Source organism: Protopterus annectens, chromosome 1.part0 (genome assembly GCF_019279795.1).
Source record: "Protopterus annectens isolate FY-2018-M chromosome 1.part0, PAN1.0, whole genome shotgun sequence".
NCBI classification, from domain to species: Eukaryota; Metazoa; Chordata; order Ceratodontiformes; family Protopteridae; genus Protopterus; species Protopterus annectens.
Genome location: NC_056725.1, coordinates 1,861,767,747 through 1,861,788,378, shown reverse-complemented (window position 1 = coordinate 1,861,788,378; position 20,632 = coordinate 1,861,767,747). Strand labels below are relative to the sequence as shown.

At 44.4% G+C, this 20,632-nt stretch overlaps 1 protein-coding gene across 1 annotated transcript in view; it reads left to right on the top strand.

The window, feature by feature from the left end:
- The window catches only part of WDR70 (WD repeat domain 70), a 2,546,720-nt gene that overhangs the window by 2,064,215 nt on the left and 461,873 nt on the right, over nt 1-20,632 (top strand). The window contains exon 16 of the mRNA XM_044069907.1: nt 20,300-20,416. Coding sequence (XP_043925842.1) covers nt 20,300-20,416 — 117 coding nt within the window. The remainder of the gene's footprint in view (nt 1-20,299; nt 20,417-20,632) is intronic.

The following is a 20,632-nucleotide window of genomic DNA, read 5'->3' as shown; positions in this document are numbered from 1 at the left end:
CACTGTTGCCGTGGTGAGGATTGAGGCTCCTTGATTACTGGGCCAGTGCAGGGGCATCACAAAGTTGTTAGACACAAATTCTAGACTTGCAGGTTGAACAAGGACAGGATAAGAGCCGCATCCCAGGAGCCAAGATAGAGGACATAACAAGGGCATTCAGCGCCCTTTCCTCTAGCAAATTTGACTACAACACGATTGTAGTCCAGGTGGGGTAAATGACCTGTCGCACAAATTCTTTAAGACCATGCTGATCTTACCACACTAACCTTAGTTAAGAGTAAGGCACTGGTTTTGAGTAGAATCTTAATTTATGGTCCTAGATTGATGTATAGATACAAGTAAAAGATAATTGGGTTCTGTAATTGGCTAAAATACTGGTGTTATTTCAGTGGAATCCAGTATGTATCACCCTTGGATTAAATGACCGTCAGACTTGATATATTTCATTCAGGGGTTTCTACATATTGGCCAAATCTCTTGATGTCTCCATTGTGCCATTTATAGGCAGTGCTTATTTATTGAATACTCTAAGCTAACAAACACTTCAAATCCCAAACTGTGTTATGTCAGGGTGGATATTCTCAGTGCCAGGAGTTTTAGTAAAATGCTTGACTGTGAGGTACTCCTGCATTTGGAACTCATCCATGTATACGTTGTTACTGAGGCTTTGTTCAAATCCTTGGAGAGCACCCCTCATCTGCCAGAGCTTTATGCTTACCATGCCTTCAGACACACCAGTAATGGTGGTGGAGTGTCATTGCAGCTCAGGGAAAATATCCCTTTAAAATGGATACAAAGAACACGCCATTGAGCTTATAGAAATATAACTAACCTTAGGGAAATCTAATTTCCTACTTATAGCCTGCTGTTGATCTGCCTCCACAAATCCACATTACCACAATGCATTCTCGGCATTCAGAGAGGATATGCCTATAAACAACTGGTCTTTAATCTTTTGTAAGTTCAAGTATCCTTCCATTGATTGGAGAATCTACACTTGGGTATTCTCAGCAATTCATGGTCTTGGTAAACAAAAATGCCCTGACCAGCTTGCTGTCAAACCATCCAGGGGCATAAACATTCTTGACATGGTACTCACAAACTTGCCACCTGTCTACTCCTCTCCTTTGTTCGGTTATTCATTAGTAAAATCTGACCATAAACTGGGTACCTTTACCCTTAAAACTTACATTCCCACAGTTATAAACACCTGCCTGTTTAAAGACCTCAAAAATGTGAACGTCGTACAACTATATGATGAAATCTCTAAATTTACCCATTTCAACTCTCTTTGGTTGACCCTTGGATGTTCATCATATTGATCACTGCTGCAGTAGCCTTAGTTATATGGGTTATATCCTGTCAAGAGTATAAACGCTATCCAGCTTTCAAAGGTTCTGTTCTCCTTCCATGCGCCTAAACCAAACTGTTAGGCAGCTTGAGCTGAAGTGACTAAAATACAAGTTTGGGCATGAAACCATTCAGAGCTTTATTAACACAGAAAAGTATTGCACCTCTGAGGGTTCCAAGGATGAACAGATGTCTTGTGCTTTCCTTTGCTGGGCAGATAAAGTTCCCTTTGGGAAAAAATAATTCTATTTTCTTAATTTTTGTTGATGTTTTATTACTTTTCTCTTTAGCAAAATTATTTTAGTAGTGTTATTTTAATGGACTGTCTCGAGACTGTAATGTACTTTTAAATAGACAGCTTTTTTTTTATAAGTTTAAAAGTGGTGTAAGGTAACTGGAAACATTTTTTTCTGTGGTGAAATAATGTTTATTTTACTTTTTTATGGTTGTAATAGTGTTTTAAAGTGCTTTTAACTGTTTTTTTTCAAAAAAAGTAACTTTTATGGACTGGTAGTTTTGACTGGCAATTGCTGCTTGTCTTCCACAGGAAAGGGGCGCCATTTTCGGCTTGACCATGAAACAAACTACCTCTCCCGTGATTGCTCCTTCTTCAGCCACAAAAAGAAAAAAATTAAGCAAATCGCTATTGCCACTATAGCAGACTAGCAATTTGCATCAGCCACAGGTGGTTAACTCTGCTGTGGCCATTTGTTGCACCTCAGACCGCTCATCCTTTACCTCAGATCCCTCTTGTGTAGTACCAGCAGCCACTATGGACCCAGGGGTTAGCCACATCCTCTGCAGCTGTTGAGGACTCCTCAGTGGGCAGGGGGGAGAGCCACTGTTCTGGGAGAGGGAACATGGAAGTCTCCCCTGTTGTGTCAGAATGGTGTGCTTATCCCTGGGTAAGCTGTTGCTGCCATTAGTAACACAGGTTGCCCCATTTTTTTCTATCAAAAACAAACAGAAAGCCAAGCATGTTTCTATTCCACCTCAGTTTTCTTTGGATAGGAGTAGTTAGTAGTTTACTGTACCTGGCTCAGGGTTTAATTCAGGCTGTTGCTCTTTCTTGTAAAGTAGGTTTTGGTTAAAGAAAGAGGGATTCTTCTTTTCCTGGAGGGATTCAAGACTCTGAATCTGAACAGGAAGATGAATGGGGCATATACAGGGCTTTTTCCTCAGATTTCTGATTCACATTCATAGGCAGAGGCATTGCTGGCTCATCTAGCACTCTGTGCCAGTCCCTGAACTCACGCCCCATCCCCTTGCTTATAGTGAAGATAAAAAAAGAAGACTCTCCAACAGACTGCTCATGGCAGTCTGAAGCACAGACCCACTTTCTACCAGCTCTTCATGGAAAGAGCAAAAAAAGAAAATGTTCATATAGACTGTTCACACTCCCTCCTTACCAGCAACAGCACAAAAAAGTTCTTTCTATACCAGCATTTCTGAATGCAGGAATGTCACTCAGATAGATTGCACACTCTGAACAGGTTGAGCCCAACACAATCTCACTGTACAGCATCCTACAATCTGTCGGAGCAAAATTGTGTGGCATACAAGCTGAGCAGGACTAGGGCAGATGCTCTGAAATGGATCAGAAGGTCTTCTAGATTTGATCCATCTGTGGGGAGTTCCTCAAGTAGACCTTTTTTGCCTTCTCTCTGAATAATCAACTGGCAAGATTCTGCTCTAGGACTCCATGCAAGAAGACTTGGAGGATGGATACCTTTTCTTTTCCTTAGACTGTAATGTTCCTGTATGCTTTTCCACCCTTTTTTCTAATGTCCAGGGTATTTCTGAAGATTCAGAAGAAATCCCCCATGATCATTGTGTTGACTTCTTTCTGGCCCAGGCATCTTTGATTCTCCCATCTTTTGGAAGTGGCCAGGAGCAGTTACCACAGGCTTCCTCAAGACTGGACCTACTGACTCAAGAATTAGGGTGTTTGATACACCCAGACATCAGTCAACTTCAACTAACTGCCTGGATTAATGGGCCTTAATTCCTTTTAGGCACCTGTTTACTGAGGGTGTGCAGCAAGTGCTAATAGTGGCAAGAAAGCCAAATGGAAAAGGTGTTCCTGGTGGTGCCAACAACTTAAACATCACCGGTGCAGTGTTAGTTGTTCTCTGTCTCTACAATAGTTGTGAGTTACTTTCCTATGGCCCTTATTTCTCTGTCAGGGTTCATTTATCAGCTATAATGTCTGCCCATGGGTTCTCCTCTTTCAATGCAATCTCATGTCAAAATGTTCTTGGAAGAGGTTTTGCATAACAGGGCTCCAAGAAAACTGGTGGCCCCTCCTTGGGATCTTAATTTGATTTTGAGAAGCTAACACTTGCTCCATTTGAGCCAGCTAATCTGGCTGACTTGTGATTCTTAACATGGAAAACAGTTTTACTGATTGCTCTGAGCATTACAAGAAGTATATCCGAATTGCATGGTGAGTTAACTCTATCTCATTTTCCATAGGGACATGGTTTCTGTGAAAACTAATCCTTCCTTTGTGACTAAAGTGAAATCTGAGTTTACTTTAAGCTAAACTATTCATTTACCCATTTTCTTTCTTGAACCTAAAAATGAGACAGAGAGGATACTGCATACCTTGGATGTCCGTTGACAACTCTGGTGCTATCTTAGCAAAACTAAATCTTTTAGAAATTTCAGATCAATTGGACATTTCTTGTGAAGGTAAGAAGTAGGGACAACATGTGTCAAAACAAACATTTTCCAAATGGTTGTCTAAAGCTTTTATCATTTATTATACTCACAGTAACAAAAGTGTTCCAGGCAGGGTCAAGGCCCACTGTACCAGGGCCTTGGTTTCATCTATGGCTTTTTGGAAAGGGCTAGATTCTAGAAGCTGCTGCTTGGTCCTCTGTACATATTTTTATAAAGCATTATAAGCTCGATTTCTTCTCTAGGTCCAGATCAGGCTTTCCTAGGACCATTTTCTTGGGGCTAGTGGACTCTTCTCCTTCCACCTCCCAAATCTAGTTAATTAAGGTAATCTACCCATATAGCTAAGGCTACTGCAGCAATGATCAGTATGTTGAATATAGTACAGTTGTGTAAGTTAAATAATGCCATAACAGCAGATGTTCAAATTAATCACTGCTGCGGTAGCCGCTCCCTCCATCCCCCTTGTTTTTTGCTGCGTTTTTTATGCCAGGGTGTGGACATTTATTTTTTTGTTGTTCCTAGCATCGTGCTTTCGTGGTTTAGCCTCCCTTTCTTTTCTGGCAGGAAAGCTCTGAAGGGCTTCATACCCAAACTTGTCTTTTAATCAGCTCAGATTGAGCTGCCTGACAAAACTGAAGCTTTGGAAGCTGGCTTGCTGTTATATCCTTGGAAGGATAAAACTTGTATAGCTAAGGCTATTGTAGCAGTGATCATTCAAACTTCTGTTGTGGTAATGCAAACAGTTACACAAATGATTTTTTATGCTTATTTAAATAAATGTAGTGAGCTAGCAGTTTTTTCCAAAAGCAAATATGGTGGTAAATTGAAAAGTAAGCCATCCTGGTGTCTACAACTATAATCAAACATTATAATGGAAGGAAGAAACTCCTTAAGCTGCCTCACAGGGCTCTTACCCCTCAGCATCAAAATAGTATTAAAACACTCACTAGGAAATTGAAAGTGGCTATAAAGACTAATATGACATTACAATAATTAAGGCTAGCAAATGAAGCAAAGGCTAATTACATATCGTTCAGTTACAGTGGATAAAAAAAGTGTACACACCCCTTTTAAAATGCCAGGTTTTTGTGATATAAAAAATGAGACCACAATAAATCATTTCAAAACCTTTCCCACCTTTAATGTGACCTATAACCTGTACAATTCAGTTGAAAAATCTGTTAGGGGAAAAATATAAAAAATAAAAAATGTACAATAAGTTGGTTGCATAAGTGTGCACACCCTTAAACTACTACTTTGTTGAAGCACCTTTTGATTAATGATGATAATTTAAACTATTTAAACAATCTGATGCTGATAGTTTAATGATAATGATGAGTTCCGTGACAAAGTGGCCTCTCAGCTGGCCACCATTGAGTCAGTATGTAACTCCTCTATGCGACTGATAATCTCAAGCATCAGAAGGAGCAGCTAGAGCAGCGGGTTCAGCTGCGGTCTTGAGACAACATGCCTGGATGCGCTTGTGCAATTTTGCGGAACCCTTTAAGGCTTCATTTCTTAATGCTCCCATTGAGGCCTCCTCGTTGTTTGGACCCAAAGTTAAAAGCACACTGGCCAGATGTGAACAGGACGGTAAGACCCTTTCTGCCGTAGGTGTCTGTTATTCTTCCCTGCAATGTGCTTTCTCCCGAAACCAAAAGAGTGGGAAGATGTGGTTCAAGAAATCTCAGGGTCCTTTCCGTGACACACAGGCCAAGTTCTTTCCTAGAGGCAGAGGGGGAAACTCACAGGGAAGATGTTCCTTTCGGGGCAGAGGGGGTCCGCGTAACCAGGTTTCCAGGGATTCTTTCCCTGGCCAATCCTACCAGCGCTCCTGAAGAGCGGCCCAACTCCTTTCCTCTGGAAGTTGTTGGGGGATGTTTCTCCTTGCACCCTTCTGCCTGGCTAACCATCACCACCGATTCTTGGGTACAAAGGATTATAACCAGAAGTTATCATATCCCTTCAATCTTTGTCCTGTCCCTTCAAAAAACCTTCCCGACGTTCCACCCAGTCAAAGGGAAGAAGCAGCACTAGAGATAAAAAAGCTGCTAAGAAAGAGAGTCATCCAAATAGTCCCTCCAGACCAGATCAGGATTCTACTCAAGACTATTTTTGGTGCCAAAGAAAACCGGGACTGGAGACCAATTTTGGATCCCAGTGTATTGAACAAGTTTTTGAGAGTACAAAAATTCCGGATGGTCACAATACAGTCTATCCTCCCGCTTTTGGAAAAAGACGATTGGATGTGCTCGATAGATCTTCAAGATGCGTACTACCACATAAAAGTGGACAGGCCATCAAGAAGATTTCTGCACTTACATGTGGGAGCCAGTCATTACCAGTTCCAGAGTACTGCCCTTCGGACTCTTTACATCCCCCAGAGTGTTCACAAAGTGCATGGCAGTCGTCAAGTCGTCACAGCCCACTTGCGACTGCAAGGATTCCAGGTGTTTCCATACCTAGACGAGTGGCTCATTTCTGCCCCCACCAGACATCTACTGGAAGATGCCCTGGCATACTCTCTCCTCGCTGCACAAAGGCTAGGCATAACCATAAACTGGAAAATCCAATCTCACCCCATCTCAGTCGACAGAATTCATAGAGGTTATCTTGGACACAAAGAACTACAGAGCTGCCATTCCAGAGCACAGAATTTTAAGGATAAAGCAACAACTGATTCCAATCCTTTCAAGGGAGAAATCCACAGCTCACTCTGTTCTACAGCTGTTGGGTTCCATGGCAGCCTCCATCACCATTGTCCCCCTGGCCAGGTTTCATATGAGGCTTCTACAATGGCTTCTGCTCACCCAATGGTATCCTTTTCAGCATCCTCTTTCAGACAAGATTCGAGTAACCCACAGGTGCAAACAGAATTTACATTGGTGGATGACACCCAGTCCGTCACAATGGTCTTGCCCCTTCTCCCCCCAGCAACCCAAGGCCACAGTGACCACGGTCGCCTCCCTGATGGGGTGGGGGTGGGGCTATGTCAGGGACAGCCAGTCCAAGGCACTTGGCCCGAACTGGAGGCACATCTGCATATAAATGTTCTAGAGATGAGGGCGGTGCTTATGACGTTGCAAGCATTCCATCCCCTGCTGCCATCTGGGACGATTGCGATTCAATCAGACAACATGACGGTGGTCTGGTACATCAACAAGCAAGGTGGAACCAAATTTTACCCCCTTTGTCGAGAGGCCATGAGGATATGGCAATAGGCGATGGCTGCCAACCGTTTTCTTCTAGCAACGCACATTCCTGGAAGTTCCAGCGTGATAGCAGACAGACTCAGCAGGTGCATTCTACAACCTCACAAGTGGTCGCTGGATCCCTTGGTTGCGGCAGAGATTTTCCACCGCTGGAGCCATCCTTGCTGCGACCTCTTTGCATCCCCGACCAACTACAAATGCAGCAACTACTTCGCCTTGATTCCCCCTCCGGGACAGTCACCCAGGGACACTCTAGTCCACGATTGGCCCTCGGGTCTTCCTTATGCATTCCCACCCTTTCCCCTCATTCCCCAGTTTCTGAAAAAAGCCCGTCGGTTGAAGAGCAAGGTGATCCTCATAGCACCACATTGGCCTCGTCAGATTTGGTTCCCCTTCCTTTGGCCTCACCTACTAGATCGACCATGGATTCCTCCATCCAACCCCGGAGTTGATCTCACATCCACAGAACCTGATTCATCCCAACTTGAACAGCCTGAAGCTCACAGCTTGGCTACTCCAATTCCCTTGATTGCCAGGCAGAATGATCTTTCTTTACCAGTACGTGACATTCTCATTGCATCTCATAAGTCTTCCACTAGAATTACTTATCTGAGCAAGTGGAAAAGATTTACCTGTTGGCTGAAAGGTAAACAAGTAGATCCCTTCTCAGCACCAGTGTCGATAATACTAGACTATCTGGCCGACCTTTTCCAATCATAGAGTTCATTTGTTTGCAATTTCCAGTTTTCATGAGGGTGTCCAAGATTCCTCTCTTATGTCCCACAAATTGTGCAAGACCTTCATAAAAGGTGTGAATCATCTGAAGCCACCTTTTAGAGAACCTGTTCAGCCATGGGATTTATCATTAGTTCTACAAGCTCTGACAGTGCCACCTTTCAAACCAGCCTCTTCTTGCGACCTCAAGCATTTGTCATGGAAAACCTTGTTTTTGCTCACTATTACTTCTGCCATACGTATTTCTGAGCTTCAGGCTTTATGTATCAAGAGTCCATACTTGATTTTTCATAGAGATAGAGTGTCTCTGAGAACTAATCCATCATTTCTGCCAAAAGTGATCTCTGAAATATCCATTAATCAACCCTTTGAGTTGCCAGTTTTCTTTCCCAGACATTCAAACAGAGGAGAGTATTGCCTACATACCCTAGATATCCAGAGGCAAATCCGTTTTTACTTAAACAGGACTAGGTCCTTTTGTAAATCTGACCAGTTATTTTTGGCTTTTTCTGGACCTAGATTAGGATCTGCTGTTGCTAAAGTCACATTAGCTAGATGGTTGAACGACTGTGTGACCTTCATTTATACACAACGTAATATCTCGTTGCCTACTACCATGAAAGCTCATTCAACAAGATCGGTGACATCTTCTACTGCCTTCCATGCCAGAGATTCGTTACATGACTTCTGTGCAGCTGCAACTTGGGCTATGCCTCATACCTTCATCAATCATTACAAATTGGATTTGGCCTCCAGGGGAAGAGCATCTTTCAGTTCTATGGTGCTCAGGAATGTCCTTCCATGAGAGCCTCCCAGGAACAGAGTTAGCTGGGGACTCTGTCCCATGCGTAAGGAATGAACGAGGATTAACAATATCAGATAAAGAAGTTATGTCTTACCATAACGTTCCATCTGTATTGTTGGTCCTTGTTCAGTCATTACAACCCTCCCTCCTTCCCTCACCATCCGGTTCTCTTAGGTTATTTGACCAGAGGTAGCCTCTACCTTCTTTGACTTGCAAACTCAATCTGAGGTAACAGGGAGAGGGGGACTGTGGGTAAGAGTTTTGCTCGAGAGTTTAAAGTTGACGTGAGCTTGGAAAATGGCCGGCTCGGTTCCAAGGTCAGAAACGATACCCATGTCTAATGACTGAACGAGGATCAACAGTACAGATGGAACGTTATGGTAAGACATAACTTCCTTTTCATCATCCAGCACCTCCCCTGCTTGGAAATAGATTCCCGTGGCATGTGAAGCAATATGATTCCCTGTCACCTTTCAAATGTAGCTTGGATAGTTGAATGGGAGCTGTTAAAGTTATACTGGAATTATCAAACATCACTCCTTGCAAAGGGTGGTAGAGCCTGAGGGTGATTATTGATAAGGAGCACACGGCCTCTGGTCTGACCTTCCTTGTTTATCTTATATATAGATATATCTGATGTCATTTTCATTCATTCCCTAACAAATGGGTTCGGATCCAACTCTGATGCTTTTTCCAGCTTGTGGAACACTGAAAGCCCTCAGGCTCCTCCCTTACCCATAATGCAGTAGTCCCCTACTATACTTCAGATCTTGTTTGTCGCCTTCGTGTATGGATGTGGTCGCTGACTAGCTCTCGAGTTAGAACTTCTTTATAGTAAGTAAAAGTAGAGTTACATATGTAACTTTCTCTTCCTTTTCACTACATCCTGTCTTGCCCTCCCTACACTTGTTTAGTGTACCTGTATCAATACCATTCCCATTCTTCTCCCTTTGCAGTAAACTCTTGAAATTACCATTGCTTAATAATCCTAAAATAAAAAAACAAATTCTTTCTATTTTGTCTCTCTTAGTTATGTCTGAGAAACCTTCAGGTTTTAAAAAAATGTGAGGCCTGTGGCCATGAGATTCCATTCTTGAATGCACACAAGTTGTGAGTTTATTGCTTAGGCTCTGCCAGTTTGAATTCTGCATGAGATATTTGTAAGGGCTTTAATCAAAGGCCTCTTATTGATTGCAAGAATAAACTGACTCTAAGAGGATTGATGCCTTCTTCCTCTGATGCAGCATCTGTGGCTCAACCTCCTATGAAAGGTAACAGAAAAGAGGCCAAAAAGTGTCCATCAGACCTTTCAGGTTATTCTGCTCTGAGTTCGGAACAGCCTCTGAAAGTATACAAACCATCGGATCCTATTCAGTCGAATCCGAAGACCAAACCTGTAGATCAGAGTGTATGTATACCTTTAAGAAACTTTTCATGGGCTTGTACTTGTGTATAAATAGTGAGCACATGCAAGTCAGACTGCCATTTTGTAGAAAGTTGTTGAGATGTAAGCATGCGTGTAAGTAATGGTCTGTTAGTTAATCAGATTGTTTATATTTTGTTGCTGCTATCCATCCTGATGTGTTTGTGTTTCTGTATAATAAGGCATATATATATATATATATATATATATCCATCCTGATGTGTTTGTGTTTCTGTATAATAAGGCATATATATATATATATATATATATATATATATATATCTATATAGTTTGGTCTATATCGGATCCAAAGATCCTAGTATCTTCTACTCCAGTGCCATTTCTGAGTGGACCTGCTCTGAGCATGTTGGAGCCATAGTGTTGGTGCCGGATCCGGGGTGTTGGAGTTGACCCCCCGAGAATGTCAGAGCCAATGTGATAGTGTTCAATCTCGCCGTTTGTTCTTACACATGGGTTCGGAGCCGATCCTTGGCTCCGTGCCGGCCTCTTGCAAGCTCTGCATCGAGAAGAAGCTCGAGACAATCTAATACCCACAATCCCCCTCTGCCTTTACCTCAGATCTAGTTTGCCGCTGCTGCATTCGCATCGTTGGGAGCTAGCTCGAGGGTTTTCTAAGCTAAGATATAACTTTTTGTTGTATTTTATTGAGAATTCTATTTAACTTGATATTGTCAGTATTACCTAGTGTGATTGTGTTGTGGTTCCGTAATTCTTTGGTACCGTTAACCTTTTTATCGGTATTTTTGTATCGGGGCCTACACCCTTCCCATATACTACTATATTGAGACAAATTTATACCGGATTTGACATTTACCTGATTGTGACTATTTTTCCCGGATTTGACTGTGTGTTTGTTTCTGGAATTGTTTATTACCTACAATGTCTGAGAAGGCAAAGTCTGGTGTCAGTGTGGCCAAAAATGTCGGTCACTGACAACCATAGTTCCTGTGTCTACTGCCTTGGCCTCTCCACTTACAAGAGGATTGCTCCATCTGTCACTCTTTCAGTGGGAGGGTCATGACAGATAGGCGCAGGAAACTAATGGACAGGGTCTTTTGAAACCAGCTTTCCAAGAGGCTTTGGATGCGTCTGACCAGGCATGGAAGTCCCCTAAGGAATCGAAGACATCGGAGCCCAAGTCATCGGCGCCGAGCTCTTCAAAGGTTAGATCAGTTCCACAGACTTCGGGCCGAGTGTTCAACTGGTGTCGGTTCCTGAGCCTCGAGTCTTGGAACCGTGATGGAGCTCCCTCCTTCGCCATATTGAGGTCGGCTCCGTCTTGGTTCCTTCGACCCGTTCTTCCTCCAAACTTTCGGATGTCGATGTGGATCGTGTGGTGCAGAAGCTGCTGGAGCATTCGCCCTCTCTAAACTTATTTCGTTTCCACCCAGCTTGTGTCGAAACTTGAAGGCCTTCCTGTATCTCCAACCATTCCTCCTCCGAGACCGATTCAGCCTTTGGAGCCGGAAGAGGCTGATCTGCTGATTGTGGAGCCCTCGGATCCAGAACCGGAGTCTCGGAGCCGACGGTCTGTTATTGGTTCGGGGCGAGTCGAACCGACGTGTCGGTTCCGACTCTCCTCGGGCCTCGCACGGATCGATTCGGCTCCTCGGGTCGATGCCTTCGTGCCCGTGTCGGGATTCTTCCCATTTCTTCGAACCGGAGACTCTTCGATGCGGGACCCGGGGCCTCGACCTGATGAGGAAGGTGTTGTCTACCCAGACAACCACATCAGTGGAAGCAGTTTCTCCTCCCCATAAAGGGCCTTTGTCTTCATCTGCACCCACGGCCACATCCAAGCGCCGGGCACCAGTGTCTCAGCCACCCCTGGAGGGTGCCCCTCTTCCTCGAGGCTTCCTCGGATGCTCCCCACGAGGAAGTCCCTAGGAAGAGACTGTGTAAGAGGAGACACTTGGATTCTCCACAGGAATCCATAACATCTGATACTGACTTAGATGAGTCAGAGGGGTCCCCTAAGTCACCTTCAGAAGATGTCTCTTTTCAGACATTTTGGAGATCCTGAAACAGAGAGGTGACTGGCAGTCCTTCCCCTTCTGAGGATGAGTCAGTTCTGCTGAAGGCATTTGGTGCTCGCCCTTCCTCCTCCTGGGTCACTCCGCCTCTGACAGACTAATGGAACTTATTGCTCGCGGGAGGCTCCTGACACAGTGGAACCTGTTCCTAGGAAACCGAACAAGTACATCACAGCACCTCAGGATAAGTCCTACCTTACTAAAGGAGTTCCAGTAGACGCTATGGTGGTGGCTGCAGCCACGAAAAAGGAGATGTCGGTGTCTTCTTCATCTGTCCATCCGCCTAATAAAGATTCTAGGACGATGGATAGATATGGGAAGCGCATTTTTAGTTCAGCGGCTTTTTCCATGCGGTCCCTGAACTGTTTGACCCATTTTACACGTCTGCAGAGGGATCTAGTCAAAGAGTTGGGAGATACCCTCCAGGGTGCTACAGATGCAGCTGTCTCAGAGAAAGTGACAGCGCAACTTAATACCCTAACATCGATTGTTAACTCGTCCATGAGGCTGATTTCCTACGCCCCGAATGGTCGAGTAGGGCAGCAGCTTCAGCGATTGCTCTTCGTAGACAATCCTGGATGCGCCGAAGCCTTCAAGTCTTCCTCCCATTTGACGGTGCCACTCTTTTGGCCCCAAGGTAAAGGAGACCCTTACCCGGTGTGAACAAGAGGGAAAGACTCTGTCTGCTGTCGGAGTCCGTTTTCCACCCCAACCAGACCCCAAAGGGCAACGCTGGGGAAAATGTGGTTTCGGAAACAAAACCAAGGGTCTTTCCCGGGCACACAGGGTGATGCCCCTCTAGAGGCAGAGGAGGGGCAGAGGTGGAAGACGCCGCCTGGCGGCAGAGGGGTCCGCAACATCAAGGTGACAGGGAAACACTCCCTGGTAAACCTTTCCAGCACTCCTGAGAGGAGGCCCGACTGTCCTGCTCTGGAGGCAGTCCTTTATACCCTCAGGCCTGGCAAGATATAACTACAGACAATTGGGTAAAAGCGTGGTTACCAGAGGTTACACCATACCCTTCCTATCCTATCCCATTCCAAAGAAAAGACTCCCAGATGTACCGCCCATCTAGAGCCAGCAGCTTTAGAAATTTCAAAGTTGTTAGAAAAAGAGTCATCCAGCCAGTCCCAGCGGACCAGCAAGGATTCGGACTTACTCAAGGTTCTTTTAGTTCCAAAGAAAACAGGGACTGGAGGCCCATTCTAGACCTGAGTTACCTCAATACTTTTGTCAAGAAAGAAAAGTTCGAATGGTCACGCTTCAATCGATCCTTCCATTTCTACAGAAGGACGAGTGGCTGTGCTCAATAGATCTAGAGGATGCATACTACCACATCAAAATGGCCAGGGCATCCAGAGATCATTTGCTGGGAGCCAGTCACTTTCAATTTCGAGCCCTGCCCTTTGGTCTGACCTCAGCCCCAGGGTCTTCACCAAATGCATGGCAGTGGTAGCGTCTCACTTGAGACGCCAGGGATTCCAGGTGTTTCCGATCTGGACGACTGGCTCCTTTCAGCCACCACCAAGGCCAACTACTGCAGGCCAGAGACTATGTTCTTCAACTGTGTGTTCACCTAGGATTTCCGTAAATTTCGAAAATCCTTACTTCAGCCATCACAAAATATCTTGTTCATAGGAGCAGAGTTAAACACACGCCAATTGATTCTGAGGCTTCCCCAGAAAGGATATCATCACTGCAGACTCACATTCCTTCTACTCTTGTCAAGGAAATCTCCTGCACACCTAGTACTGAAGGTGTTGGGCCTCATGTCAGCCTCCTTATTGCAATTCCCTGGGAAGGTTGCACATGAGAGTCCTACAATGGCTGCTATTTGCTCAATGGTCATTCCAGTAACTACCTCTAACACACGAGATTCTCATAACACAGACTTGCAAAACAGATCTAAACTGGTGGCTCCAAACGCAACCTTTCCCAGGAGGCCGCTTGTATTACCCACCCACAGTTACGGTGACCACGGACGCTTCCCTGATAGGGTGGGGGCATCTTTCAGGGACAGACAGTCCAAGGCGAATGGACCAATTTGGAATACAATCTGCACATCAATGTTCTAGAGTTGAGGGCAGTGTTTCTAGCGCTGCAACACTTTGCTCCCCTTCTTCCTCTAGGGACTATTGCAGTTCAGACGGACAACATGTCGGTAGTCTGGTACATAAACAAACAAGGGGAACCAAGTCCTATCAACTATGCAGAGAGGCCATGAGAATTTGGCAGTGGGCAGAGTCCACGGTCGCTTTCTAATAGCAACGCACATCCCGGGTCATCCAACGCCATAGCCGACAGGCTGAGCAGAGCAATTCTGCTACCGCACGAAGTGGTCTCTGAACAGTCAGTGGCGAAAAGGATTTTTCGCATGGGGCCAGCCTTCCTGCGACCTGTTTGCCTCCAATGAATGCCAAATGCAGGAGCTACTTTGCCCTATTACCCTCCAGGGAAGTCCCCACTGGTTTACGGGACTCCTGTGCATTTCCTCCATTTCCTCTGATACCGAAATTTCTCCAGAAAGCCAGGAACCTTCACAGGACGATAATCCTCATTGCTCCATTCTGGCCTCGTCAAATTTGGTTTCCTCCTGAAAATTCACTGCATTCGGGACCCTGGATTCTGGACCCAGAGCCGGATCTGTTGACTCACTGGTTCCCCATCCCGCTCTGTCACTCCATCTAGCAGCTTGGCTGCTCCAACTTAGCCAGGTCTGATCTCTTGTCACCAGCAGTCCAGAATATATTAGTGGCAGGCTTCCACTACTAAAACATATACTAGCAAATGGAAACGTTTGTATTCTAATACACACCACGCTGATCCCTTTACAGCTCCTTTGAATAAGATTTTAGAGTTCTTAACAGACTTATTTCATCAGGGTGCTTCTCCTGCTACTCTAAGAGTTCAATTGGCTGCCATTTCAATTTCCATGTGGAAGAATGTGGAGCTCCTATCATGGCTCACAGACTTTGTAAAGCCTTTTTAAAAGGAGTTTTTCATATTAGACCTCCGGTCAGATCTCCTACCTTGGAGTCTAAACTTGTTGCTATCTAAATTAATGTTGCCCCTTTGAACCTGCCTCTTCTTGCCCATTAAAATTTTTGTCCTGGAAAACTCTCTTCTGGTAGCCATTACTTCTGGTAGACGAGTGTCAGAAGTTCAGGAACACTCCATCTAGCACCCTTATAAGATCTTTGACTCTGACAGAGTTTCTTCAACCAATTCATCCTTCCTCCCTAAAGTGTGTTCTATTAACAACATTAATCAGTCCATTGAATTACCCACTTTCTTCAAAACCACTCCAACAAAATGGAGTATATGTTACACAAATTGGATGTTCACAGACAGCTAAGGTTTTATTTGGATAGAACAAAAGATCACAGGAAAACAGATCAACTCTTTGTGGCTTTTGCTGATAGCAGGAAAGGACTTGCAGTTACCAAAAGAACTCTTTCAAAGTGGTTAACGGATTGTATAATCTATGTATACGATTCTGCAAATCAACCCTTCTAAACAAACCCAAAGGCCATCCCCCAAGATCAAAATTTCCGCCTTTGGCCCATGCAGCCCGCCTCCCTCTGGATGCTATTTGCGGCTGCTACCTGGTCTAAGCCACATACATTTATTTCTCATTATAAAGTAGATAAGGTTTCTAGGGACAGGGCAACCTTTGGTTCCACTGTGCTCAAGAACGCCCTCCCGTGAGTTCCTCAGGATTTAGGAGCTAGGGGCCTTCATGTGTAAGAACAAGCGGCGAGATTGAACACTATCACATATAGAAGTTATGTCCTTACCATAACGCTCCATGTGGAGTGTTCATCTCTGTTCTTACAGTCCCACCCTCCCACCCTTAGGAAGAACGTTCTTTGATGCCTGGCCAGAAGCATTTTTGCTACTGTCATTATTCTGTGTACATAGTTGGTATACACATATACTTTATATGTGTCTGTTTATGTATGTATAGATGTATGGCATGAATGTGCTGTTATGTAGATTGGTTTGCTTGCAAACTAGATCTGAGGTAAAGGCAGAGGGGGATTGTGGGTATTAGATTGTCTCGAGCTTCTTCTCGATGCAGAGCTTGCAAGAGGCCGAGCCGAGGATCGCCCGAACCCATGTGTAAGAACAAAGGCGAGATGAACACTCCACATGGAACGTTATGGTAAGGACATAACTTCTATTTTCTGCCTGTCAGAGCCACAGCTCTGGACAGCTCAGCTCCAACCCCTGCTTTGGGTGGTAGGAGCCGATGGTTCAGAAGCATGTCTTCTCAGAGCTGTCACTTTCTTTCTCTCTGAGGCATTCTGCTTTTGAGGTAGTGGAGAGAGTTTTCTCTGCTCCAAGATAAAGGACTTATCCACTTTCCTTTGATCCTACTTCACAGACCTACTTGTCTTTGCGTCTGGAGCCAACTTTCTACGCCACAGGGACAGCCAGCTCAAAGTCTCCAGGACTACCCCGCAGGGTATATTAATTTCTTCCGATACTTCACCAGAGCATCCCTCTGAAGTAGTCCCTTGGAACAGACAGTGCAAAAGGAGATGCTTAGACTCTCTTCAAGAGTCCATCATGGAAGATACTGATTTCAATGAAGGAGAAGAGTCCCCAGGTTTACCACCTGATGACGTCTCATTTGGAGAGGTACTAAAGATCCTCAAGCAAAGAGATGGTTGGTCATCCAACAACCCTTCCCAAGAGGAATCAGTATTCCTGGGAGCCTTTGGGGCTTGTCCATCTACCTCCTGAGTGACTCTGCCCACCAGTGAGCTCATTGATTTGATCTCTTGACAGGCATGGAAGGAACCTGATTCTGTTAAGCTGATCCCCAAAGAGTTCAGACAGGATATTGGCATCACCCAAGGATAGGGAATTTTGGAACAAAGGAGTACCAGTTTATACCATGGTCATAGCATTGGCCACAAAAAAAGGAACTTCCATAACAAAGTTCCTCTGTTCATTCTCCTAACAGGGAGTCTAGGGTGCTGGACTGATTCGGGAAGTGTGTATAGGCTTTAGTGACTTTTTCACTTTGGTTGCTGAGTTATTTGGCACACTTCAGACACCAGAGGGATTTGATTAAAGAACTCACCAAATCCCTCTCTGGGACCGTTACTTCTGAGGCAGACAGCTTGATTGCCTCACAGCTGGCTATCCAACAGTCTTCCTCAAATTTGTCCATAAGGCTCATCTCACATGCATCTGAAGGTACCGTAAGGGTGGCAAGTTCAGGCATTTATATTAGGAGGCATGCCTGGATGCACCTGTGTGATTTTACGTATCCCTTCAAGTCTTCCTCCGTCAGTGCACCCTTTGACGGAAGTTCTTTACTTGGCCCCAAGGTTAAGGACACGTTATCCAGGTGTAGCAGGATGTTAAATCCCTGTCTGCTGTGGGCATACGTTTTCTGACTCCTCAAAAGACCTCTTCTAGGAATCAATGAGGTGGTTGAAAAATGTGGCTCAGAAAGTTTCAGGGTTCCTTCCAAGATCCATGTGGAGATAGTTCCCCCTAGGGGCAGGCAGAGGGGGAAGCTCGAACACAAGACACCACCCACGAGGCATAGGAAGTCCGCAAAACCAAGGATCCAGAGGAACTTTTTTTGACAGATTCTACCAGCGCTACTGAAAGGAGGCCTGAATGCCTACCTCTTGGAGGCAATCAGGGGTCATTTATCCCTGAACCAGAGAGCCTGGCTAGAGATTACAAAAGATTCATGGATGCAGAGGATTGTTTCCAGAGTTTATAAAATACCCCCCCTAACAGTAAACAAAATTCCTGATGTTCCACCCAGTCAGAGGAAAAGCAGCAGCATTGTTCGACACAGTATTCCTGACCGCCTCCCGTCCTTTCCAAGGGTTCAAATCATATGGTTTCAAGTCAAAAAGATAATCAGCCTGGTTGATAATTCAAGCACTGGGGTCAATGTCTGCTGCAGTAGTTTTGGTTCTGTTAACATACTGCATGAGAATTCTTCAGTGGACCTTAGCGACTCAGTGGTCTGTTTTTCACCAACCTTTGTCCACCCAACCAACACTCCGATGAACTGCAGTATTTGAGTTGGTTCTAGATGAGATTTGTTGTGATTGATTGTAATGCCCAGGTGAGAGCATAATAGGAGTACATAATCCCATGCTTTGATCAGCTGATGCCTGGTCAGAGCGGTTATAAGCCAGTCGTCCAAATAAGAAAATACCCAGAATCCTTGCAATCTCAAGGGAGCTGCCACTACTGCCATGTATTTGGTGAACATCCTAGGGGCTGTGGTGAGACCAAAGGGTAGAGCTCTGAATTAATATTGATTGGCTGCCAGCTGGAAGTGTAGAAATCTTCTGTATCATTTGTATTTCCCAGCGTCCGTTGATGGCATGTCCTTTTGCAGAGGGATAACCGTTGCAGTTCTCTATTCACATGGCACACAGTCATTCTGGAGGCTGAGATTAAACCGTGACTCCAGTTGTCCCAGTAAACCATATTTTGGGCTATTTAGGAGGCATCCCAGGATGCTGTCAAGACTCACTTATCCAGTATTTTTGGCCTTTGAATGCGCATCTAGGACCTGCTCCCTATTGGTAGACTGAGGGGGTTGTTTGATGGTATTTCCTGAGGGGCAACTGTGGGAGAAAGAGGGTAAAATTGGAGCTGAATTTGTTGGCCAGCTGATTTGTTATATCTTCCAGCTCTTTGTAGGTAGCTTCATTAACTGTCAGTTCTGCACACTGTGTGTGCTGCCATTGAGGTTTTGGGCATAGCCAAAGAAAGCCTTGTGGTTGTCCTTTGTGTTGGGTGGATATATTTACCTCAAATTTGGCTCTAGACTTAATTGCTTTCCTAATTGTTTGTATTGATTGATGCGAGTGTTTTTATCATGCTGGGTTAGCACTTCCTAATCTTGGCTGTCACTTGTTTTCTTTTGTTGTACAACCTGTAAATATTTGGATTCCACTAGGGAGTTTTTTTTTAATTCGTTCTGGGCTTATTTCTGGTAGGCACAGCTATCTGTATGCATTTATTGACATGATTGCACATGGTTTCTGTGAACAATTCTGCAGAGGCAGCTGTGTTCTTAGGGTTTAGGGGGCTTGAATTTGTAGTTGTTGTTTGTGCAGTACTGTCCTAGACTTTGAGTTATGGGCTTGAAATTTTGGAGAGGTTATCACTTAGTAGTAGGAAGTTTGCCTTAGAATAGTTATTAAATGTTACAGGGTTAGCCAGGGTCACATAATTGATATTTATTATGAAAGAGACAGCTTTGTGATCTAACTTTGGTAGAGGGGACAGTAAACTGGGGAGGGGAGGATTGGGTTTGCAGCGTTCTCCCATGTTTGTGAGTACTAGGTTGAGTATGTTTGCACCCTTAGTGGGCATATGGACTATCTAGTCTAAGGTGTTTGCGATAACAAAGTCCAGGAATTTCTGGGCCTGTATGTTTGGGGTTGTGTAAATTGCCCAGTTTATAGTGGGGTAGTTGAAGTTGGCAGTGAATATGGACTTGAGATCAATAGGTCCAAGTACAAGTTATGGGTTACTTGGGTCAGAGAGGGTGGACCTGTTGTAGGCTTGCAAGAATATGATATGAGACTTTGCCTGTGGAAATCTGAGTCTGGCAAAGCTCATACATGTCATCCTGTTTGAATGTTTTTGAGGTGTTTGTTTTTAATCTAGATTGAGACACTTCACCTTTAGTTGCTGCCTGTGCAGTAGCTGACCTGAATGTTTGGAAGGAATTGTAACCCTGCATTATTTGTGTGCTCCCCATGTCTTTAAACCATGTCTGTAGTAACTGCACAGATGTCCACATCCTCTAGGGTGAGGCGAGCATGTAGGAAGTGTGTTTCCTGTTATAGTAGGTTATAAAATACAAATGAGTCAAAAACAACAGCAGTCAAGTGCTTATTTTAAAAATGGTCTAAAAATTGGAAAGTCCGGTTTTGTAATGTATATTTTACACCTCCTGGTTCATGATAAATATGTTTATGTATTTAGGAATTTCCTGAAAACTGCTTTAAAAGAGCATTTTCTTCATTATTTTTAGCTCATGCCCTTCCAATGTTCCGTGAAGCACGGCAGAGGAGTACAAGAAAGCAGCTAGAAAAGGACCGGCTTGATCCATTAAAGTCTCATAAACCTGAACCGCCAGTTTCAGGACCAGGTATCCTTTACTGTTCTTTCCATATGTGCTCTGAGAATCTGTTTCATTAAGAAGCATGTATTACCATGTCTCTCTAACCTTGTGCTGTATCACCACCTTTTCTGCATTTGTTCATTTTGCATAGACAGCCTGTATATGTGACAGCATGTAGTTTCATCGTATGTTGACATAAAACTATAGCAAGTAGCTGATACAAGCGAAGTTGTGGGAAAACTG